This window comes from Mytilus trossulus, chromosome 1 (genome assembly GCF_036588685.1).
Source record: "Mytilus trossulus isolate FHL-02 chromosome 1, PNRI_Mtr1.1.1.hap1, whole genome shotgun sequence".
Classification (NCBI taxonomy): Eukaryota; Metazoa; Mollusca; class Bivalvia; order Mytilida; family Mytilidae; genus Mytilus; species Mytilus trossulus.
Genome location: NC_086373.1, coordinates 103,915,546 through 103,941,687, shown reverse-complemented (window position 1 = coordinate 103,941,687; position 26,142 = coordinate 103,915,546). Strand labels below are relative to the sequence as shown.

The 26,142-nt window shown below is 31.8% G+C and overlaps 2 protein-coding genes across 3 annotated transcripts; one reads left to right on the top strand and one right to left on the bottom strand.

Moving 5' to 3' along the window:
- Positions 1-5,158: 5,158 nt before the first annotated feature.
- LOC134695068 (threonylcarbamoyladenosine tRNA methylthiotransferase-like) lies at positions 5,159-24,158 on the bottom strand. Of its 2 annotated transcripts, none has more exons than XM_063556243.1 (15): positions 24,071-24,158; positions 15,434-15,607; positions 15,103-15,204; positions 14,484-14,647; positions 13,954-14,020; positions 13,558-13,678; positions 12,448-12,551; positions 11,969-12,135; positions 11,582-11,727; positions 11,108-11,168; positions 10,394-10,513; positions 9,842-9,904; positions 9,235-9,318; positions 8,791-8,949; positions 5,159-5,298 (listed from the first exon to the last, which is right to left on the bottom strand). In XM_063556243.1, exons 2-15 carry the CDS (start codon positions 15,603-15,605, stop codon positions 5,194-5,196), a joined length of 1,635 nt encoding a protein of 544 aa, XP_063412313.1. In that variant the 5' UTR covers positions 15,606-15,607; positions 24,071-24,158; the 3' UTR covers positions 5,159-5,193. The 2 variants fall into 2 exon arrangements, with proteins under 2 accessions (XP_063412313.1, XP_063412323.1); XM_063556253.1 differs by lacking the exon at positions 24,071-24,158 and adding an exon at positions 23,312-23,330.
- On the top strand, positions 17,133-18,410 carry LOC134705542 (uncharacterized). Its single transcript, XM_063564260.1, has 3 exons — positions 17,133-17,157; positions 17,578-17,642; positions 17,994-18,410. Exons 1-3 carry the CDS (start codon positions 17,133-17,135, stop codon positions 18,408-18,410), a joined length of 507 nt encoding a protein of 168 aa, XP_063420330.1.
- Positions 24,159-26,142: the final 1,984 nt, after the last annotated feature.

Genomic DNA, 26,142 nt, shown 5'->3' with positions numbered 1-26,142 from the left:
CCAGATTGTTTACTGATTGGTTTTTAGGGGAAAGCACACACAAGGTAATTCTGATAACGACAGTGAAAATATAAAGAGAGGTGGTAATGCCAATGAGACAACTATCCACCATCATGACTATAGCCCAAAACGACGTGTGTGTAAATAACTACAGGTGACTGTAAAGGGCGCTGGAAAATTTAGATCAATAGAAGGGTGATTTTCATCCTCCCACACACATCTCTGGTACCCAGGCCATAGTTCTAACTAGAATGGGTACTTTGGGGGCCTTGGTTTGTCAAGGTACCCCGACTTTGACCAGGAGTTCAATCCTCAGATATCACTTTGGTACAATTCAAACGAGAAAAACCATAAGCACAAATTAAATTACACATAAGCAAACTGGCGACGAAAATATTAAATTATGTATTCCCGCTTTCTTGCACGATAGTTTAAAACTCATGATATATGACATCATATTTGTTCAATAAAATATTGCCGGCCCTCATAGAAGTGTTAGAAAATCGAATAGAACAAAAGAATACTTTGTTCGTATTTAAAACTTGCAGATCAATGATTAAAGTACGTGATGGTATGCTTCTTTCCAATCCTATGCATTGACAATTTTCCCTCGTCATAATAAGTTAATGACATCAATTCCTAGTGTAATTAATCAATGTACCTACAGGAGATCCAATTACCATGTGCATTGACGCACATTTTCACAGTGTAGTCCCTACACCATACTTAGCTGCTTCCTTAGATGTTAGTTTTCTACAATATTAATCCTTAGAGATGATAAAAACTCCTGTGTTCAGATTGTAATTTTCTAGGTATGAGAGAAAACACTATAAATGTCATTTGTGTCGTATTCCGGAAACAGTCAACAATTTTAGGCATCTGCTTTCGTGAATTTTTGAAACAGATTTTGTCAAATGCATGAAACTAGTAATGCTAACGTTTCATGGAGAGAAAACTCAACAATCCGGGCCTTTTGAATTGTCTAAAGTGTCATACATCTACGATTTTTGCTGCCATCATTGATCTGACATTTCCCGTTAAATGTATAAAAAGTCTAATCCAGATTCTGTGATTCTAGGGATTGAAATTAAAGCAAGAGCACATGCTCAAATGTCTTTCAAAATATAAAGCTTTATTACAACTATCACATAAACTGAACAAGAAAATGAGGTCAATGTCAAGTTGGAAGTTGTAAAATACATGCACATCTTACAAGCATTCCATTCACCAAAAATATGCTTTAAATAAACTAGTAGTTGACCTATTACACATCTAAGAAACAAACTTAACCAGGAAAACTTCACATTGATCAATGAACCATGAAAATTATATTATGGCAAGATGATTATTGCCAGACAGACGTTATACACTAACAATCATTCCAAACATCGAATATAGTTTGCCTATTGCTCATATTATAAAAGTAGAGGCTCTAAATAGCCTGTGTCGCTCACCTTGGTCAATGTGAATATTAAACAAAGGACACAGATGGATTCATGACAAAATTGTGTTTTGGTGATGTGTTTGTAGATCTTATTTTACTGAACATTCTTGCTGCTTACAATTATCTCTATCTATTATGAACTTGGCCCAGTAGTTACAGTGGAAAATGTACAAATTTATGAAAATTGTTAAAATTTACTATAAAGGTCAATAACTCTATCGGGGTCAATTGACCCTTTTGATCATGATGACTTATTTTTAGGTCTTACTTTGCTGTACATTATTGCTGTTTACAGTTTATCTTTATCTTAAAATAATATTCAGGATAATAACCAAAAATAGCAAAATTTCCTTAAAATTACCAATTCAGGAGCAGCAACCTAACAACAGGTTGTCTGATTCATCTGAAAATTTCAGGGCAGATAGATCTTGACCTGATAAACAATTTTACTCCTGTAAGAATTGCTCTAAATGCTTTGATTTTTGGGATATAAGCTTAAAACTGCATTTTATCCCTATGATCTATTTTAAGCCATGGCGGCCATCTTGGTTGGTTGACCAGATCACCGGACACATTTTTTAACCTAGATACCAAATGATGATTATGGCCAAATTTGGTTAAATTTGACCCAGTAGTTATTTGTTTCAGAGGAGAAGATTTTTGTAAAAGATTACTAAGATTTACGAAAAATGGTTAACAATTGACTATAAAGGGCAATAACTCCTTAAGGGGTCAACTGACCATTTTGGTCATGTTGACTTATTTGTAAATCTTTCTTTGCTGAACATTATTGCTGTTTATAGTTTATCTCTATCTATAATAATATTCAAGATAATAACCAAAAAATAGCAAAATTTCCTTAAAATTCCTTACCAATTCAGGGGCAGCAACCTAACAACAGGTTGTCAGATTCATCTGAAAATTTCAGGACAGATAGATCTTGACCTAATAAACAATTGTACCCATTGTTAGATTTGCTCTAAATGCTTTGATTTTTGAGATATAAGCCAAAAACTGCATTTTACCCCTATGTTCTATTTTTAGCCATGGTGGCCATCTTGGTTGGTTGGTTGGGTCACCGGACACATTTTTAAAACTAGATACTCAATGATGATTGGGGCCAAGTTTGATTTAATTTGTTCCAGTAGTTTCAGAGAAGAAGATTTTTGTAAAAGTTAACGACGCTGGACGACAAGTGAGGAGAAAAGCTCACTTGGCCCTTTGAGCCAGGTGAACTAAAAACAATAAAAAAAACCCCACAAACTTAACACTAAGAAACGAATTGTGAGGTCAAGGTAAAACTAGACTGACATGTATATCATAAAGTATGTCCATACACCAAATATGGCTAACCTTTTGCGTACAAAAAAAGAAGAAAAACAGACCAACACACAAAAACTTAAGATTAGCCACTGAACCATTAAAAATGAGGTCAAGGTCAGATGATGCCTTCCAGTTGGACATTTTCACCTTGCAATAGTTCAATACACCAAATAAAATATACCTATAGCTTATAGTATCGGAGATATGGACTTGACCACTTGAAACTTACTATCAGCCAAAACACCAAATATATCTATGGCACTATAAGTTTAGAGTATCTGAATAATATACAGGTGCTTTCAACATATTGACCACGAAAGTAATCAATATACAGGTAGAGAGAGGGCATCAGTGAAGATTATAACTGGAGTTGTGTCATCTATTTCATTTGTTATGGAGTGTGCAGCATTAATAAGGGCTTCTTCTTCTGCTTTGTAGCTTGAACATTGCATGCCTGTTAGTATTGCCTCTGATTGTCGATCTCTGATGCAGTACTTAATGTAAATACCAGCCCCCTATTTTGTTGTGGCTTTTGTGGTTAACCCATCTGCATAAACTATTACCCAGGGTTCAGCAGGGTACTCGTCTTCAAGCATACTCATTGTCAGTGTTTTCTTGACAGTGCTAGTCTGTCCATCTTTGGTGGTAATAAGCAGAACTGAGGAATGGATATTGACATTTCCAAGTTTATCTCCACCAGGGTTGTTGTTCATTGTGAAAGCTATCAGTTTGATATATTTAGGTAGAATATCCTGGTTTTTTTTTTGTAAGGCTTTTGTCTCTAATGTAAAGCTGGATCTTCTGAGTCTTCTTGAGGAGAGTAAAGACAAGTGTTTGTGTTAGCCCATGTGACTATCATATCTAAAGCTGTTTGTATTTAGTTTTTCCCTGTAGTTGCATTCTCTTCTGAGCACCAGAGAACAATATCTTCTGCATGAAGAGCTGATTGTACTGCTTTTGGTAGCTCTGGTACTAGGTTGTTCAAAAGAGTAGAATAGGTAGTTAGGGGGTAAAACTCTCCTTGTTGGACCCCTTGTTTTAAGAGTACTTTCAATCTACATTGCCTATCTACTAGCACTCTGGTTCTTCTATTGTACAAGTATGATTTGGTCCATTTGTACATACTTCAACTAATGCCATATCGAATATAAAAAAAAGATGTGGTAGGATTGCCAATGAAACAACTGTCCACAAGAGACCAAAATGACACAGACATTAACAACTATGGGTCACAGTACAGCCTTCAACAATGAGCAAAGCCCATACCCCATAGTCAGCTATAAAAGGCCACAATATGACAATGTAAAACAATTCAAACGAGAAAATTACGGTCTTATTTATATAAAAATTAATGAACGAAGCATTTTTGCATGGATTCCATCTTACCATACCTTATCAAATTCTCTTTGTATATCTACAAAGACAGCCAATGTTATTCTGGTTGCCTGTTGATTGAGAGATAATGGTGAAAGGAATAAACTAGCCACAGACAGACAGACAGACAGACAGACAGACAGACAGACAGACAGACAGACAGACAGACAGACAGACAGACAGACAGACAGACAGACAGACAGACAGACAGACAGACAGACATGTCCACACTGTTTTTGTTAGATATATTTCTTTAAGTATCCATTTGATGATTAGCCTTTTTCAATTTTTATAGTCTGCTCTAAGTTGTACTGTTACACCACTATCCTAGGTTTAAAGGAGGGTTGGGCACCTGCTAACATGTTTAACCCTGTCACATTCTGTCTGTGCCTGTCCTAAGTCATGAGCCTGATATTCATGGTTATCTTTTGTTGCTGTTGTACATATTTGTTTTTCCTTCATTATTTTGTACATAAATCAGGTTGTTAGTTTTTTACGTTTGAATTGTTTTACATTTGTCATTTTGGGGCCTATTGCAGATGACTACAGGGTATGGGCTTTGTTCATTGTTGAAGGCAGTATTATGACCTATAAATATATTTTGTCATTTGGTCTTTTAAAATCTTTTGACAATTTAAAAAGCTTTGGTTGAGCAGCTCTCAAATTATGATCTGGTTAAAAATATACAATTTCACAAAAGCTGCATGTACTCTACATAAACCTTGAGTAACATAAGTATACAATGCACACACACACACACTCACAAATTTACTTGAAAGATGAAATAAGAACTTTAATTTCAGGTGTTTGTAAATTTCCTACTACCTTTTATTCAGTTTATTTGATATCACATAATGCATTTCTTAAAACTATGATGTAATACACAAGAACTTTCCATGATAAAACTATGATGAAACACATAAGAACTTTCCATGCTAAAACACTTTGATAAACATCTGAATGTATCCAACTGGTGGACACATTTCTTGAAATCATACAATAAAAGCTTTTAATCCCTGTTTAAAAATACTTTATTCCCGTTCTCATAAGGCTCATGTTCCACTAAATAACAATGTCTGTAATTTGACTAAGACAGCTATTACTAACACAATAAATGAAATAGTCACCAAAATATTTGTCTTACTGGAAGTCTGTACCTGAAACAGAAAAGTAAAGAAAAAGTTAAATCAAATTTCATATCTCATTACAATTCTAAATATACTATTAGTTCTATTCTTACTGAATACAATCTTATAGTTGATTAGGGACCATCAGTTCTGTAATCATAAGAGTTTAAAACAAGTTTTTGATTTCACAAAAGTTTAACTGTTTTGGCATACAGTATACCTTTTTTAAACATTATTTTCAAATTCCTAGCTTCTTTACTTTCTTCTGTAAGAGTTACAACAAGTGATCATATAGGATTTCAAGGTAAACACAGAATTTCCACAAAATGAAATTTTCAAATTGGGATGTAAAAGTACCTGTCCACCTCCACTATGTATTTTTGATAGATATATTTCTATTAGTACCCATTTGATGAGTTCAGCCCAGTTGGACTGATTTTATGAGTTTGTTCTTATATTGTACTGTAACATTACAATCATACCTAATTCTTTATTTTTATATAAAAATAGATATGAATGCTGTCATTAGGAAATTGTGAATAAGTACCTATAGAACAAACATAATGGCGATCATAAAGACGCTTGATGAACTTTATAGTGCAGGGATACAAGTAGTCCCTTCTATCTTGTAAATGACGCTATAAAGGCATGCAAAATTGACTTATGTTTCTGGTGCAGGACGTAAGTCAATAGTGGTCTATTGAATCCATTTATTTATCTATGCTTGATGTTAGCTTGGCTTATAACTAAATGAACACTTGAAAATAATTGCTTTTTTTCTTTTTCTTCTTATCAAAGCCATTATTTGTTAATTTGAACACAAATATTGGATGTTATGTGAATTTTTAATATTTAATTAATATTGAAAACAATATTGGAAAATTCTTGATGGTTTTTGCAAATAACACTCTTAATACGTCAGCATATAGTTTTAAAGGCATTCAATAAAAGACAAATAAACTTCATTATAAAGTAGAATAATCAATCATTGAGGTATTTAATGTAAAATACAGACATGAAATAGTACATGTTTGCCATATATTCTTTAATGCAAATAAGACCAATTGCATAATTTTCTATTTGCAATTTATTCAACACTAATAAATTTCTGCTGTTTGCCTTTTCATGATATTTCTGCTTAAGTAGAATTTGAATTCTAGCTCAATATTGCTTTTGTGATTTTGAATACATTTAACAAAGAGTTTATTAATAATCAATATGAATGTCAACATTTTAGCTGAAAAAAACAAACATTAAAATTAATATGTAAATGAGTTTAATTAGTTATGTCCTCACCGCATATCAAGAAACTGTTGTCTACATCAATATTATATGGACTTTTATAGTTTAACATGAAAGATTGCATAATATACAGAAAACAGCAGGAACAACAGAAGTGATACATATCACAGCTTCACATTACTTAAGCATATAAACGGGAGTTTCACAAGAGTTTTTTGTTATCAATAAATACTCAAAAGCTGTCTACTCTATTTATGCATTCTATTTATTAATACTAGGCGGATGTTAAGTACTTGTTAATGAGAATCATGTAGGTGCACATATCACAGAAATATTTCATATTGATTCAATGATTTTTTGGGTGAGGATAATGTTTAGACTGCAACTCTCTCTTGTTATTAAAGCCAAACAGCTGTAACACAAATATTACATTATGGCTATCCATATTGAGCTATCTTAACATATACCAATGAACCATGAAAATGAGGTCATGGTAATGTGATCCCTGCCAGACAGACAAATACACATTCAAATAATTCCCAACACAAAATATAGTTGTCCTATAGTGTATGGTTGAAATAAACAAATTCAAACAAAACATGTACATATATTTTTTTAATCACAATCTGTAAATACAAACACTCCAATTGTTATAAAAATATTTTTATAAATTTTGTATAATTTTTTGTCAATCACGCATGCGCAACAACATGTATTCTTCAGTATTGAAGCCTTGTTGACCTTAAAGAAGAAGAAGAAGAAGAAGGTAACTGATTAACTGAGATAACGACAAAAACTGATAATTAGTTTACAGTCATTGGGACACACAAGCAAAAGGACACTTGTTGGGAAGAAATCAATAGATTGCTATCAAGGAATAAATTAACTGTTAACACAATGAAATGGCTATTGACCTGTATGTAACATATACAGTACAATGCAAATATTGGATTAAAATGACAATACTGTAACTTGTTAACTATGCAAAACATTAGTCAACCAACCCTGACTTAAGGGGCAAGGCAAAATATTGAATAGCAATAAGGTGTGCATATGCTTATAAAACTGCATACTAAATACCATTTACCAATCATAAGTGGTTCCTTTTAAACTATATGGTAACTTAAACTTTTACATGTTAAACTATGCAAAAGTTTTAAAGTTGATGTACAATAAATATGTAGAAGGGCTATAATATTAAAGGGAATAAGATGTACTATTGCTTATACAACTGCATACTAAATACCATTGATTTACAATAATTTGTTAATCTTGAACAGACCTAATTACAAACTTTAACATGTTAACTATGGAAAAGCTGCATAGGCCATGACTGAGGGGGCAGGAGGTAATCTACACAACAATGAAAATCCATTAATATGATATTGATTACATAACATAACATTAGTTATTCATCAAGATCAATGTTGCATTATTGCACTCATATATATTTTAATTAAATCATGATGTCATATATCGGAAGTGTTACAACGAAATAAAATCTGGTGTTTACAGAGCTTACTGTCAGTGTATCTATAGAGAAAAAAAAACTCTGTTGGTATTTTTATTATCCTTTTAAAAGATAAGACATAATGAAAACATTTGTTCTTCCATTAATAAATAATCAGGAAAGGTAATTTGATTGTCAATCTGCAAAATGTATCTTCTGAATGAAGATTTTCAAATTAAAGGTAACTTACATATAAAAAAATAAATCAGGAAATATTGAATTGATTGCCAATTTATCTTGTGATCGAGGATTTCTAATTAAAGGTAACTTAACATAAAAGAATAAAGATTGACTGAATGATGGCTGTTATATGTCCAGGGGCAAATGTTACAATCTTACTCAGAGGGGTAGTAAGTTTGACATATGTATTTGAATATATAATGCTTTGTTTTTATGTTGTTTTTATGTTGTGCTGTTATACCACTGTTCCATGCATTCTCGTGATTCATTATAACTTATATTGAGCAAACCATGAAAATTATGCCAATCCATTCAGTAATGAATGTGTTGTAATGTAAGAGATGATTCTAGACATAATGTGCCAACATCACAGTAAAACCAATTCCAGATACTGCATTACAAGTACTACACCAATATAATCCATCCAATTGTCTGACCATAGACAAGTAGCCTATATATCGAAAAGGTTATTCCTGATTTTATTGTTGCATTAAGTTTAAAAGCTTAAAGAAAATAAGATGCTATCCATTTTATTTAAACTTCTACTAAACAATATTGATACTGATAATTTGATTAGATATTAAACTAACCTGAGAAACTCCAGAGACTTGTCCTTGTTTTAAAGGTAATGGTACATCAGGTCTGAACACATTTTTTGTTAGAGCACATTTCAGGAAATGTTTTCCAGTCTCTGTAATTTTTACTTCCACTAATTTCCCAAGTAAGTGTTCATCTTTTGGTACTAATACCTGTAATTTACAATATGTAATTCTATAGCAGGTACTAAAATTGTGAAAAAAAACCAAATACAACTTTTAACGATTTTTAAAACAGATTTAGTTTCTTTTCAAATTTGAGGTAGCTGAAGAACAAAATTTAAACACAAATATATTTCATTTGAAAACTTTAGGTTTACTATTATTGCATTCAAAATGATTTGTGAAAACTTCCCTTGTTCCACTAGGCTATATATATATATTTTTAGAGAACACTCTCATTTATCATAAAATATTATCTTAAAATACTATACATACTTGATCATAACATTCATTGTGACCAACATAGTACTGTCTGTCCTTAGAAACTTCTGTAACTAATACATTCTGTATCTCACCTAGCTACAATGAAAAGCAAAGGAAGAATAATATGGATTTGAGTCTGCAAAAAACAAAATAATAAAAACATTCAATGGTCTTCATTTTCTTTGAGAGATTCTCCCCAACAAAATACAGTTAATGGAACCGAAAACTATCAAAGGAGCTACTAAAAAACTTGCAAAAAGACCCCTATAGTTTCACAGTAAACTTGATCTTGTACAAAAGTTAACCCCTTTATCATTATACAAGTTAGAAATATGGATTTGATTACATCATAAATGATACAAAAAATGCTGCAAAAACAGATTATTTGGTAAAAAAGATAAATTACAAATATAGAAGGTTTGAGGAGGCAATTCTTAACCACAACTGAAAACTAACTATTCTAAAATGTTTAGAAATCTTTTTAGTCTTTTATTCAAAATCTTTATAAGAAATTTACTTTAAGTTTGTTGTCAATATCAAAATGATAGATGTATATAAATATCTGTAACCACACTATAATATAAATGTACAACAAAACCTTGTTATATATCATATATACCTTGTGGTCATAGGGAGTATAAGACTGAAATAATTCAGAAACAGCTTTAGTTCTTTTCTTCACCTGCAATAAATAATTCCAATTAACACATACATCTAGGGTATTATTAGTCTTAGCAAACCACAGCATTTATAACATAGAAATATTCATTTCAATGCTGGATTTACGAGATAATAGGCAAACACTGAAGTAGATTATTATGATTTATCAATCAGATGACAGTAGTGGATTATTTACCTGTATATCACAAGCTTATCATATCTTGTCTTACCTTACAAGGAATTTTATGTACTGCCTAATAAAAGAGGGGCGAAAGATACCAGAGGGATATTCAAAAGCATAGATAAAAAATAAACTAACAACGCCATGCCTAAAAATAAAAAAAAACAATCAGCCAAGTAATAGTATGCAAGACACAACATAGAAATCTACTAATATAGACTGAGCAACATGAATCGCACCAAATACTAGGCGATGATCACAGGTGCTGTTACTTATATAGTAAGATGGGATAAATGTAAGCTCTTAATTTACCTTAACGACTTGACTTACCTGTTGGGCAGGAATACGAGGCATTTTGGCTGCTGGGGTGCCAGGTCTAGGGAAGTACTGATTAATAAATAAACTGGGAAATTTGTATTCATCTACTAAATCCATTGTTTCTTCAAAATCCTGTAAATAGATAATAAAAGAAAAATGTAAAAATAAACTATAATGTATCAATCTGTTTATTGGTAAAAGTATTGGAGAAAAATGCGATAAAATTTTGAGGTCTTTTCAGATAATTTTTTTTTCAAAGTATCCCCTAACAGGAAGTAGGTATTTGACAGATTCAAAAGTGCTCCAACACAATTATTATTGCTTTCAAGCTGCTGAACAATTGTGAAATCATTCCATTTTGAAGATTATTCTGATGAGAAAAAAGTGACAAAAGTATTTGCCAGATGAACAGACTGAAGGACAAAGTGATTTCAAAATAGCTGCCTCATTGAGCGGGGTATGAAAAGAACAAAATTGATAATATTACTATATACAATAAAGTGCTGTGCCTTGAGAAGATGATAAGCTAGCATGTCACTATTAAAACGAATAAAGTTCAATAACTCCTCAATGTCGTATCAGAAATTTATGAAAAAATAAAGTTTCAGGAAAATTAGTTAAAGCAGTTTTGAGTTATTGTTCGATATGATGATAATGGACAGACGGACAACAATATTGGATTAAGTTGAAAAGATGTGACAAAATAAGTATGGAAAGTTTCAATACCTTCTCTGTTTCTGTGGGAAAACCACATATAAGATCTGTTGCTATAGTAATAGTAGGTACCCTGAAAAAGGACAAAGGTAAACATGTAAAAGACTAATCAATATAATACTTATTTCTATTAAATGTTTTGACATTAGAAATTATATGAAGAACTTTTTATCTTCAATTGTGAGAAGTATGTTTTCAAGTGTTAAAATTATTCAAATATTGTACTGTGGTATTAAAAGATAATTTCCAAAAGTGTCTGAAAAACAGAATTGTCCTTCTGACTTTATGAAAAGCACAAAAAAATGTTGTTCATATGGACAGACTAATTTCAACTTCTATTAAAATCAACTAATGAAAATTTCTTGTGGATATACACATCTACATATAATTTCCTTATTATCTACACAATTTCCTAAAATGTAGCTCTGAAAATAAATCAATAGATTATCTCTCATTGTAAATATCATAAGATATTTTAATTCATACCTCTGTTTAAGAAAATCAACAACATGTCTAAAATCTGCTTGGCTGTATTCACGTTTCATGTCCATAAGAACACTATCAGACGCAGACTGGACAGGAACATGGAGAAATTTATAAACTCTAGGATGATTCAAAATCTTTGCCATTTCCTGAAAACAAAATTATAAGGATATCTCAGTCAGATATTTTTTGTAAATAATTTGAACGAATGTCATATTGGCAGTTTAAAAAAAAGAATAATGAAGCAACATGAATGTTTAATACCTTCTACTAAAGTCATTTTCAGAAACCATGCAAATTAGTAAATAGAAGATTGGTAACATAGATGCAACAGTTACAACTTCTATTAATATGTTCAGGTGAAATAGAGTATAAAAAGTAAAATCTAACCTCTAAGTGTTCTAAGATGTATGGAGGATTTGTCATACCAAGCCTCATCCTGGCACCTTCAGGTATAACCTCTACTAGTTTCCATAGTAACTGAGGTAATGTTACATTGATATCATGACCATATGCTCCGAGATCTTCTGAAGTCAACCAGATCTCTACTACACCCTCTATGAAATATATTATTCAAATATTACCTGATATCACTTCATATACTTTGACATTAAAGTTAAAATTAAAGTTGCCAATAAATTGGTGTGAGCTTATGTAAAACTTGCTTAATTGATTTGGATATATCTCACCATTCCATTTTTTACTTATATTTGGAGTATTTATCAATTCATCTAGAAGGAAGAAAATGTTTACTTTCTTTCACATACATAAAATTTACATATATCTAAATATGGTAATTCCTAAGAACAAGAATTGAAAGAACAGCTGTATTCTGAATTGTATCTGAAGTACTGTAATATATTTAGTACCTTCAAATGACTGTTTAGCTCTATTAACAATGTCCTCTATAGGATAACTGCCTAACTCTCCTCTCGCATGCTTAGTTTTACAGTATGTACACTGATTCAGACATCTACAAATACCATTTTTTTAAATTTAGAATAACAAAGGTATCTTACACATTTTCAGAGAGAAATATTAGTTAAATAATGCAGAATTATCCAAGAGAAATGTGTGCCAATAAAAATTCATTATCATCTCATTATTTAAACTTTGCATAAAAGCAAATGACAGATCAATATGGACAAAGTCTTTATTATTAAGATCTTTGTTAACAGATTTTATGACTAAAAAAAAAAATACAAATTAGACCTTTTTCACATACTGGCAAACTGATAAATTTTGACATATCAAGAACCTCAACCTTAGAGCAAACATATAAACATTTCTTTTATACAAAATGACACTGCATTAAATGTTCCATGTACACATTATGTGACATCTTGTAAGTGTTTGCATCTCTTGAAGTACCATATTGTTTAATTGAATAGCAAACATTAAGCATATATATATATATATGATACATCTGTTGTAGGGTTGTCACTGACTCAGACGTACTTATGCATATAATTATTTTCTGTGACTGTATCTTACATTAATTTGTAGGATCCTTTACTATAGATAATTTAGCTGATCTGTAACAATAACATCTTCATGCCTTATATATCATGTACTGTAGTACGCCGCTAGATTAAAACTGACGTGGAAAGGTAACATATGGCCACCGAAAGCTCTTTTTTTGAGAGCCCAGGTGGTCGTGTGGTCTAGCGGGACGGCTACAGTGCAGGCGATTTGGTGTCACGATATCACAGTAGCATGGGTTCGAATCCCGGCGAGGGAAGAACCAAAAATTTGCGAAAGCAAATTTACAGATCTAACATTGTTGGGTTGATGTTTAGACGAGTTGTATATATATATATATATATATACAGCATTTTTTTAAAGATATACTTAGGTTCCTTTTTTCAAAATTTCAGCCATGTTACTATTTATCTAGATTTATAGAAAATAAACGTTTGAAAATGACAACACATACTGTTAGTCAACTTTTCTTCATTACACTGGGTTGCACTACTCACCCTGTGTTTATGGCGATTATTTCTATTAAAGGATTCTTTCTAACTTTCGGTAAACTCAGTGAAGCACCCCCTGTCTTCTTTCCTTCTGCCTTCTTTTGTCCAAACAACCTTACTGAGTGTCCTTTAGTCAAAAGAACATTAATCAAATAGTGAATTTTTGTTTAAATCAAGAGACATAAAAAGATAAAATAATTTCTTTCAATACAATTTTCTTTCCCATGAAAACAAATGACGAGTTATTGTTAAAAAATATTAAATTTTTTAAATGAAACTTTTTAAAAGCATGGATTAATTGATTAAAATAAAGTTGAACAAGAGCATATTTATTGGACATAATTTTATTTATATTTGACTATCAAAAATGAGTATGAACATATAATTTGAATGGTTTTATACCTTTAAGAGTTTCTTCCACAACATCAACAACTCTGTCTATCTGCTGTACTCCTATCACACTGATGCCCTGTAAAATAAAACATCAAGGAATAAACTTTTCAGTATATTATATACTTTCTCTGTAAACAAACTGATGCTGTCATAAATCCCATTGAACTACTACAAATATAAAAATTGAGAATGGAAATGGGGAGTGTGCCAAAGATAGAACAACCCGACCGAAGAGCAGAAAACAGCTGAAGGCCACCAATGGGTCTTCAATACAGCAGTAAATACTGCACACATGAGACATGTTTCCACTGGCCCCTAAACAAAATTGTGTACCAGTTTAGTGTTAATAGACATCATACTAAACTCTGAAATATATAAATGAATTAAAACTAAAAATTATACAGGACTAACAAAAGCCAGAGGAAAAGAAAAGTTTCATAACTAGCTATATTTCAAAATTTATACTTTCAAGAGCTGTAACAAAGACTTTCATTTAACAACTATAACCAGCATGAATAACACGATTTTAAAGTACCTACCTGTAAATAATCTGACCTTGGTTGCCCTTGTGGAACACAACCAGCAACAACTAAGTATTTTGATAGTTCTCTTGCTTTTGTGATTTCATTTCTGAAATGATCTTCTGCTGGGTTTTTAACTGTACAACTGTTTAACAACCATAAATCTGCATCCTCTTTCAGATCTAAACAGTATAAATAAAAAAACATGGGTCATAAACTCAACTAGCACAGTTTCAGGCATATTAGAAATGCCATATAAAACTGTCAAAAATTTGCTTCTTTTCAGTCAGTATGCAACTGATATGAAAATAAGAAGATCTGGAATGACTGCAAAAGAGAAACTAAATTTCTACCCACGACTTTATGGTGTTGATTTAAGCAACTACATGTATATAAGAAGTTATTTAAAGTAATATGAAATGAGTGACTGGTGAAAAATAAAGTTTATCCAACTCTTGAACCAATGCATTTTTATATAATATCATAAACTTGGTCTTCTGTGCATGTTTTTATAATATTGTACGCATCCATATCATACAATCGTCAATTTTTTTTTCTGTTATGATGTGAAATTTGACTTTTTCTACTTCAATAAGATAGACCATCCTGGATGATCCATGTTACAATGTATTTATACCTGTTATTTTGTATCCACATGCAGCTAACTGTCCTGCCATATATTCACTATCAGAATTATTGTGTGAACATCCCCAGGTTTTTACATATATCCTTTGTGTCCCTGAAATATAATATTTATGATTCAGAAATTTCATGTATTACCATCTGATTACCATTATAAACGTCACCCTTTTCTATTATAAATAATAAGATTGACAAATACCAGTATTATGAAAGGATTTGAAAATTAAATTTTTGTGCATTTTTAAAAAAAAGTAGCTAAATTTGAGTTTCTGCTTCTATCAGACAATACTTAAACCATCACATGTAAAATATCCAAAGTAACTGACCTGGAATAAAACTGTCTGCTTGTAAGTCTTTTGTCCTGTCCATTTTAGTGAGTCTTTTTGCCCTTGGTACGACATGTTTATGTCCTGCGTTATGTCTAATATCATCAGCTGAGGTTCCCTTGGCAACAATATCTTCTATATCATCTACTGTATTATCACAGGCAGCAGGCATGACTGTAAAACAGAAACCCAGATCATTAAACAACATAAGTGAGCACAATCACACATCCCACTTACACCCCTACATTGTCACTGGGCAAACAAAATCTCAATTGATTCCAGAGTTCAAAGACTCTAAGCTCCTACAGCTATTGAAGTCAACTTATAACAAACATACAGTTATTTGGTTTAATATTGCTCTTTCATTGATGTATATACTCCTATTACATTACAACTTTATCAAACTAACCGTATACAGTAACCTATGCCAAAGTGGTGTCTCTATTCGGCTGTGCAGGATGTAAAAGTAGACAGCAAAGTGATAAATTGATACTCGAAATCCATTTTTTTTTTAAAACCTGAAAACCTGTATATCATGTATATAGAGCTTTTAAAAAACCAGAACTGTAAAAAAAATGGAAAACACCTCTGCAGGAAATCAGTAGCATTATTCACATACATGATTAATACAGTAAGTCATCACCACAGTTTATTAGTACAAAATAATTTACTCAGCAAACAATCAATTTAACTGTACTAATCTAATTTGTATGTGCCCTCTAATTATGCATGAAATACTTGCCACTAAACATTTATCATTAAGCTATATAATGGTAGCAATCAAACTTGCAACTATTATAAATATAAACAACTGGCTTTGAACCAACTAATGCTTGAAACTTCTCCTTTTAACTTCTGGTAATTGTGCCCAAAATACTGCAGCATTTATGTCATTTGAATGCAACTATTATCTTATCTACAATCCAACCAAAACCAGACATCTTTAATTGTGTCCACTTTTATCCAATTTCCATACATCTACATAGATGTTATTGATATCACAGAGAAAGTAAAGTCACCGTCAATGTAAATTTTTCAATAAGGAGGATAAAAAAACTTCACAAAAAAACACTACTGTTGTTCCTTTTATTGTGATTACACTGTATAACCCTGACCTTTACATACAAATGATGAAAAGATCTGAGTGGCCCGAGAAAATAGACAAAATGCGAAACTCCACAGCAACACTTCCAGTAATAACAAAGTTTAATATCACCATTGAAATTAATCTGGAGTAATGTGAAGGTCAAGATTATCAAGATTCAAGTGCAAACACAATAAATGGTAGGACAGTATTTTTTGTTTTTTGTTTGTTTTTTAATTCCGTTAATCATGTTAATTGAAAAATGTCATTTTGAGTGAACAGGGCTGGTACTTTCAACAAAAATATAGTGCCAATTTTACATGAAGGCGACTATATATAATAGCTTTTAAAGAGGATATGTTTTGGTAAATAAAAATATTGGACACTTCCAAGTGGTAATGAAATTGGTCACCTTTTAGGCGATATCAACTTTTAAAGATTCATTTAGGCTAAATAAAATGTATTTACACTTTTGATATTTAGCTTAATATTGCCTCCCAATAACCATGATTTATAACCTTCTGACATCAAGCAACAATCTCTTTTTAAAATTATGGCGTCAAATGTTTTGAATTGTGATGTCAAAGTTTACAGGAACCTGTGTGATTTTACGTAATGGCAGTCAATTTTGCATACAAGTGTAAGTACGTCTTTAGACATGTTTGTGAGAATCAGACACGCTTTAGGGGATGGATACGGTTGGGAGTGTTACATTGTACATATGTATCCATGTATTATCTGTGTTCAAACAATATAAAATGCATTGTGGTGTCTGTCACATTTTCAAATGAAAGAGCATACATAGTACAAATTCAAATCACCTACGAAAATCTGGTCCATGAACCTACATGTCATACAAAGGGGAATAATCCAAGTCTGATAGATGTTGTACTGACAAATAAATCTAGTTTATGTATGAATATAAGAAATTTTAATACTGGTATTAGTGATGTTCACAATATGATCAGTGTACAGATAAAGGGTCAAATTTCAAATAAGACCACAGAATATAAAACTTATAGAAGCTTTAAAAAATTAGATCAAGATAATTTTATTTCAGACTTAGAAAAAATAATAGATCAAGATGATATAAATCAAGCATATTCAGATTTTGAAAAGGCTGTGGTAAATGTTTTAGACCAACACGCTCCATTGAAAAAAAGAAAACAATGTAAACAACCAGCACCATTTATGAACCAGGAGCTACGAAAAGCAGTGTACAAAAAAAGACAACTGTACAACAGGTATAACAAACAAAAATCAGGTAATACCTGGGAACTCTATAGACAACAAAGAAATCTAGTCAATAAAATAAAGAAAAAATCCATTAAAACATATTTTTAAGAACGCTGCATAGGCGGACCAAAAACTTCTGATTTCTGGCCTACTATTCAACCTTTTATTACAAACAAAGGTAGCAACTTCACAAAAAATATCATTCTATGTGATGAATAAAACATAATAAATGATCAAAAGAAAGTAGCAGAACACTTCAATGACTTCTTTATAAATGTGGCTAAAGATATTGGCAACAACACACCTGCTAATAATAACCATCCAAGTGTTAAAAAAATACACGAAAACAAAACTGCCACACCACAACTAGAATTTAGTGCCATCTCAAATGAATTTGTAGATAAACAACTTAAAAAATTAAACATAAAAAAGGCAACAGGAATAGATGGCATATCAGTTAAGGTTCTAAAACTAGCACAACCAGTTATCACAAAACCAATAACTGAATTGATAAACATGACTATTAAATCAGCCACTTTTCCAGACAAATTAAAAGAGGCACAAGTTGTACCATTGCATAAAAAGAACAATGTACTTGATGTGGGCAACTATAGACCAGTAAGTATACTTCCAGCAATTTCAAAATTTTTTGAATGAGCAATTTACAACCAGCTAGTTGAATACTTCAATACACACTTTCATCCATACTTGTCTGCATTTCGACCAAAATATGGATGTCAAACTACTCTACTCAGGATTATAGAGGACTGGAAAATGGCACTTGATCAAAATAAGTTTATTGGCTCAATTCTAATGGATCTATCTAAGGCTTTCGATTGTCTCCCTCACGATCTTCTACTGCTTAGGGTGCTATAAACAGTTTCGTATAAAAAACTAGGGGTTATTCCCCGACTAAAAATAGACTTGGAGGGAAGTCCCTTTTTATCAACATAATTGGTAAAAAAGTATCATGTTTTTTATATTTGATTGTAAAAATAAGTTAAATAGCTTCAATTAGAACAGGTTGAATGATTAAAATAATTTTTAAAAATTAGATTAAATACACATGTTTTAAGGGGAGACAAACTGTAAACATCCTGTTTTTTTGGCAGTGAAAAGTGCAAAACTTATTTGCACCCACTGTAGCTCTTTTCGGAGCAGGCGAACGTAGCCTGAATCATAAATTTTTAGAGAGACCAGGTAAAAACCTATGAAATTCATACAGTTTTGAATATGAAAAATTTGCATGTATCATGTCTGCATGGGTGTGCACATGGCCTGATTTCATGTTTTTTATGCATAGATTAGGCAATGTTTTTCCCATTTTCTCTGGATAAAACTTTTTGGTACTATTAAAAGTACAATTTATTTTTATTTCATTATAAACTAGAGAAAATTCTGATTCCAATGATATCTAGTTTTATACAAGTATCTTCATTAACATAAACACCACTAAGGGTCAATTATAGATGGTCCCTCAAAATATGACGTCATAGAAAAAAACTGTTGATTGCACCCTTAAGCTTGAAGCATATGGTCTTTCAACTTCCTCATTAAAACTCATTAAAAATTACTTAGGCCACACCAATTTAATTTCTTGTTCTACGGATTTTTGGACTTCAAAAATTGGGGCGAGCGAGCGATTTGAAAATTTTAATAAAAAAATATTTAATTTGCAAATTTTTGAGGCGAAGCTTAAAAAGTAAAGGCGAGCGATTATGATTTTTTTTTGTAAACATAAAATAGTAGGTTTTGACTATATTTAAACATGATTTATCATATGTACCTTGACATTTCTTTAATTTATGAAATATTTTTTCCCTGTTCAACAAGAAATAATTGAATAATTAAATCTGGTCTATGTATGTGTGACTGACAATGAGACTTTTCTCCATCCAAGTCATAATCAGGTTCAGAACAACCCCTTAATGTTATGAATATCCCTTTTATAAGGGGTCATTATATAAGTTACTAGAACATACCCGTGATATCATGGGTCCGTGAATGAATTAAAGTATATAACTATGTGCAAGCCTTATCTTAGTAGTCATCATTCTGATAAAGTCGTGCCGATTATAAGATACGTCGTTTTTTTCTGCTTTCAAATCTTTCTGTTTGAACCCGTCGAATTGGAACTTATCAATTATTGGTAATATTAATTATTTGGAAAACAAAAGGTCCTGGAATGGAGTATTTTTTTAATCAACAGCATTGTCCTATACATGTATTAGTAATAAATAAAGTTGAATTCTTTGATTCGCTGGTTTACGTTATGCCCACTAACAAATTGAAAACTGTACCTATACGCCTTATCTTTAGTCCAGATTTTTAGTGTTCGTATTGTTATCTTAGAAAGTTTTACTGATTAAAATACTACAATAAGCAGCAATTTGACAATTTAATAGTGTCAACCCTGTGATTATGACCCGTGTACATAGCATATTAATCCTGAAAACACCGTTTGGTCACGGGTGCGCCTGTCAGATGCGGAACGTACAGATAAGGTAATAGATAACACGTGAATATACTATTGGTATCGGTAGCGGACTCGACCCGGAACTTCTTAATTATTGGCAATATTAATTACGTGGAAAACAAAAGGGCGTGGAGGTGTGTAATTTTCAATCTACACCTTTGTACTATTATAGTATATTAGTGATATATAAAGTTGAATTCTTTGATTCGTCGTTTTTATGTGATGACGGCTGAAAAATTGGACTTCGTAATTTTAGTATTATAGATAATATATTTTTTATTGTAAAAACACTTTAAGTACAAAAGGGCTAATATTTTCCCAAAGAACTATAATATTTGGTATTAAATGGTCAAAACGTGCCCAAGAATTTTGTAATATTCCTGGATTTTAACACATTTACTCTAACAGTTTAATATTATTCAAAATAAGTGGACCCATCCCTCTTTTAGAAAAGTTGTTTAAAATATAATGTATTTCTCCTCTTTTTGAGTAAAACATTCTAAGTTGTCAAAGGTTTTGTATAGTAGCACTATACAAATCCTTAGTATTTCTGTTTTCTTTTCTACATCAGTAAACATGGTAAAATGACCCCTTCAAGGCCCTTGTCTGAGGGAAGGTTGTTTCCAACCTGATAATTACAAACATATGTCAAAGTACGGCCTTTTACACAGAGCTTTGATCCAGACCAACCAGCAACCTATAAGGGACCACAACTTAGTATTGTACACAATTCGAACAGGAAAACCAACGATCTAATTTATATTTCCAAACGGGAAAATACCAATGAACCACATCAACAAACGATAACGGCTGAACGACAGGTCCTTGAATAAACCTGGACAGGTTCACAAACCTGCGGGTATGATCGTCACCATACATTATAATTGCAGTTGAAGGCAAATCCTTCAGACGTTCTTTGTACTTTAACAACGAACATTTTTTTTATAGGGAATACAAGTTAGGGGGAAAGAAACCAACGTTTTGTTCTGTACTGGTATTTCCGGTTATATATCTATATCGGAGCACTCCCAGGTGAAATAAATTGGTTTCATGCTGAAACAAATATTCTCGCAGATATTTCCAGTGTTGTGGGGTACTGATAGGTTTAAAATCTATTATATATAGGCTAGACTGTGATTTTATAAACAAATGTTGCGATCTTTTTATAATATTTACAAAAAAAACGGTGCGGGAAATGGACATGATTTCATTTCCGGATGCGGGAAGCGGGAATATAATAAAAATAAAAAAAATCTGTTTTGAAAAAAATAGGTGCGGGCGGGTCCGTCGAACAAGGAATCAAATTGGTGTGGCCTTATCTAACAGGAAACAATGAGTTCGAATTGGCTCTAGTCTGAGCAATTGGCAAAACATATACAAAGGAGTACCACAAGGTTCTATTCTAGGTCCTATACTGTTTAACATCTTCATTAATGACATATTTCACTTCACCACAAACAGTTCACTCTACAATTATGCTGATGACAACACATTATCTTATGCAAATAGAGATATAGACACCGTTATCTCCACACTTGAAAAAGACAGTTTGGCTCTAATAGAATGGTTTTCTTCCAATCAAATGAAGGCAAACCCTGAAAAATTTCAAGCTTTGGCAATTGGCAAAAACATTACATTTGATCTAGCAGGTAACAAAATAAAATGTGAAAAAGAGGTCAAACTATTAGGCATCACCATTGACTTTGAACTAAATTTCAACACGCATATATGAAACATCTGCAAAAAGCATCCAGACAACTACATTTGTAAATGTATTAAAAAGACTTGGCAAATACTTAAACAAACTTGGAAAATTAACAATATATCACTCCTTTATCATGTCAAACTTTAATTTCTGTTCATTGTCCTGGCATTTCTGCAGCGAGGCCAACACTAAAAAAATTGAAAAAGTACAAGAAAGAGCACTTCGCTTCATTTACCAGGATCACAACAGCACATATGAAGACTTACTTTTAAAATCAAAAATGCCATCACTTAAAGTAAGACGCCTAAGAACCATGGCAATAGAGGTCTTTAGAACACTCAATCATGAAAATCCAGTATACCTCCATGACCTTATAAATATTAAAAAAACAAAATATTCTTTCAGATACCAAAATTTAGCTGAAATACCAGACGTAAGAACAACAAGGTATGGTTTGAAATCTTTCAGATATTCTGCTGCCAAACTATGAAATGAGTTGCCAAACCACTTTAGAACTGAAACATCTTTTACCCAATTCAAGAGTCTAATAAACTCATGGAATGGCAACTCATGCCATTGCAACGCATGTGCATAGTTTTATTTATTTTGTGTTATAGCTTGAAATATAATAGTGCTGCTTCTTGTGAATGTTTGCTAAGCTTTTTATAATTTGTGAATGCTATACTTTAGTTTTTATGTTTGCTTTTAGTGCTTATGCATGTTTATAATATAGTATTTAATAGTGCAGCCTAAATGTGCATGAAATGTATGTTCTATGTCTTTTATGTTTTAATATTTGTATTGTGTATGATTGTTATGTAAATGTATGCGTTTGTCAGTTATAAAAGCTCAGAGAGCTTATGTTTATTTGTTATATGACATGCCGACTATAAATAAAGCTTTGAATTGAATTGAATAGACCACTTTCGAGTTCATCCGTCACCGGCAAAAACTCGTCAATTATGCACGCCTTTATGACGTCACTTACCAGATAGAGGGGCTCGCCTGTATCCCTGCACTATTTACGTTCATCAAGCGTCTTAGTGATCGTCTTTGTGCAGGATAAACTAGAAATAATGGTTGCTCTGTAGGTACTTACTGACAATTCCCTAATGACAGCAGTGTTGATTGTCAATTTTGAGAATTCAATTTGCCGAATAATTCGTACAATATAGAATTATAGTTTTCCAACCACTCGCTCAACATTGGAAGGAAGTGACGACGCCCCTAAACGCAAAAATGACGGTGATAAAGGCGCGTATAATTGACGAGTTTTTTCCGGTGACGGATGAGCTCGAAAGTGGTCTATTGAATATATGATCTGACGATTATGTCATTGGCATGGCACAAAGTATAAACAATGATTTGATTACTCACATAATCATATTCAAAACTACAAAACAAGAGTTAGACTGATTAACAAGAGCTATGTAAAAGACTTTTAACACTAGCTGCCTCACATTAGGAATGGAATCAGGGCAAAAGTGATTGGGGGCAATATTTTCCAATGAAAAAGCATACAGAGTACGAATTCATTTGACTTATGAAAATATTTGATCTGACAGTAAATATGTCATAATTTGGCATAGCACAAAGTATAAACAATGATTTGATTACTGAGTGCGGATAGGATGGGTCCTGATACAGAAATCCAGGACTTATAAAAACGAAATCCCGAGGTCCCAAATTTAAATAATGTAATTCCGGACGACCTGAAATCCGAAAGAAAGGATTCCCAGGTCCCAAAAGGGGCAATCCCCAAATCCCGAGCTTAAACACCCGATCCCGGAGTCCCAATAAAGGTCCTATACCCCCTCATTACTCTGATTTGTAATCATATTCACAACTACAAAACAAGAGTAAGACTGATTAACAAGGGCTGTTTAAAAGACTGATTAACAAGAGCTTTTAAAAGACTTTTAACAACACCTGCCTCACATTTAGGAACGGAATCAGGGCGAAGGTGTTATTTTGGGCAAGATAGATATGGTACGAACGGACCCGACACGGTGCCTGTGGGACCCGAACATAAATTTTGCACTTTTGCGTAAGCCTGTCTACCTTAATTAAACATACTACGGTAAAAGATTCATCAGCTGTTTCACACACAAATATATACTTTTAATCTAAACCTACTGATAACTAGGGTTCTAATGAACACTTCTCATTTCTTTCATCAACTTTTCACTTTTCTATTACATGCAACCGGAAGCACAACGTGAATCTCTATTTTTAACCTTCAAATTAGAGAGCGCTTTGTAAGGTTACACTAAAGACCTGAAAGTGGACCTGAAAAGACCTGAAAAGACCTGAAAATATACAACTAAAATTATTCAAATTGCAATAACTTTTTTATTATTGGATGGAATTTCTTCAAGTTGGAATTTTATTAATTGTCAATATCCACATTTCATTAAAATTTAAATTTTTTAAATTAAAAACAAAATTTTGATGCCAAAAGTTGGACCTGAAGGGAGAAATGAAAAGACCTGAAGGGACCTGAAAATCTATGTTCGGACTAATTCTAACTTCAATAACTTTTTTAATATTGAATGGTTATCTTTCAACTTTAGATTTTGTGAAACTAAAAATTCAGTATAATGATAAAATTAAAAAAAAAGATATGAAAAATATCGTTGGGGTGTGAAAACTCGGACTTGAACGGAAAATTAAATAACATAAATTTGCTTGAAAAGACTGTGGTCAAATTTATTCAAAATCTTTAACTGTTTTCAATCAATCTCCTTGAAGAATGAATTTTGTTATAGGAAAGGTATAATTTATCATTAAAATGATAAAGAATTTTATCGAAAATATAATGGTTGAGCTACAAAATTCGGACCTTGTCGGGGAAATAAAAGACATGAATAACAGGATCATAGGGGTAGATGTATTTAAACTCGCACAGCATTGTCTTTTCTATTTGTTATAATTTTAGACAAGTGTCCATTGAAGAGAAAGAATGACTTTATATTTATACAGGAACATATTTGAATACAAAATACCTTGTTGATGATGAATCATAAACCTAAAGAGAAAAAGAAGATTGCCCGGTGAAATTATTCAAACTAATTCAACTTGCTTATACTGCATTAATATATATATCTTAAACTGTTTTATTTATAAAATAAAAATAATAGTATTGCTACCCCATGAACCAAATATATAATTTAAAGACGTGTGTTCGTCCATTGGAATTTTTAATTACATAACGTGTGCCAGTTGTAATTTACACCTTGTATTGATATTAGGTGATAATTGGATCATTAATCCAAGGATTTGTATAGTTAGATCCTTAGTTCTAACTATACAAATCCTTGATTAATCTAAATAAACATTTCACTTTAATCTTATAATTGGATTATCGTTAAAATTAAATATTTTTATCACAATTTAAGTTGCTTTTGACTCTTCTTGAATGAAAATGCAAATGTTTTATAAGCTATGTTGAATTAACTATATATACACAGGTTCATTCAGGACTTTATTTTTCATCCAGCAGGTCCGACATTTGTCACAAAGTGCAGGTTCCAGACTTGGGACACACACACAACGATTGTGATGGGGTTATCATAGTTTAAAGACACCAAATCTTTTTCTTAATTATTTATTTCTATGGTATATCATGTCTCTTTGACTTATGAGCTTTGACTTATGAGTTTTGACATGTGAGTTTTGATTATTCTTTGGTATCTCCCGTCTTTTTTGTATCAGTTTTGCGTATCATATTAGTATCTTCCGTCAATAAAAATTAGAAAGAAGGGTAACCGAAAGAAAGTGTGATTCCAATGAGACAGTTTTCCAAAAGAGAACAAATGACACCGAACATGAAATGTTAACAACCATATTTTTCGTTTCTGTTTATTATTTTCTTTTGAAAAAAAAATAGCGGAATTTTAGGCACATTTAGATTTTTGAATTTACGTTCAGGTCCGAGTTTTGACACCCAAACGAAATTTTTGATGTATTTTTTTTATATTATCATTATATTGAACTTTTTGTTTCACAAAAACAAAAGTTGAAAGATATCCACTGTATATTAAAAAAGTTATTGAAGTTAGAATTAGTCCGAACATAGATTTTCAGGTCCCTTCAGGTCTTTTCATTTCTCCCTTCAGGTCCAACTTTTGGCATCAAAATTTTGTTTTTAATTTAAAAAATTTAAATTTTAATGAAATATGGCTATTAACAATTGATAAAATTCCAAC

What these genes read in the sequence shown, in the direction of transcription:
- LOC134695068 (XM_063556243.1), bottom strand. Translation starts at nt 15,605, where the DNA reads ATGCCTGCTGCCTGTGATAATACAGTAGATGATATAGAAGATATTGTT. An exon ending in ATGTGGATACAAAATAACAG is followed by an intron (nt 14,648 to 15,102) that starts GTATAAATACAT and finishes TATACTGTTTAG; the next exon opens with ATCTGAAAGAGGATGCAGAT. An exon ending in GTTGATTTTCTTAAACAGAG is followed by an intron (nt 11,169 to 11,581) that starts GTATGAATTAAA and finishes GTCCTTTTTCAG; the next exon opens with GGTACCTACTATTACTATAG.
- LOC134705542 (XM_063564260.1), top strand. Translation starts at nt 17,133, where the DNA reads ATGGCAGTCAATTTTGCATACAAGT. An exon ending in AGTCAATTTTGCATACAAGT is followed by an intron (nt 17,158 to 17,577) that starts GTAAGTACGTCT and finishes ATTTTATTTCAG; the next exon opens with ACTTAGAAAAAATAATAGAT. An exon ending in CAGATTTTGAAAAGGCTGTG is followed by an intron (nt 17,643 to 17,993) that starts GTAAATGTTTTA and finishes AATGATCAAAAG; the next exon opens with AAAGTAGCAGAACACTTCAA.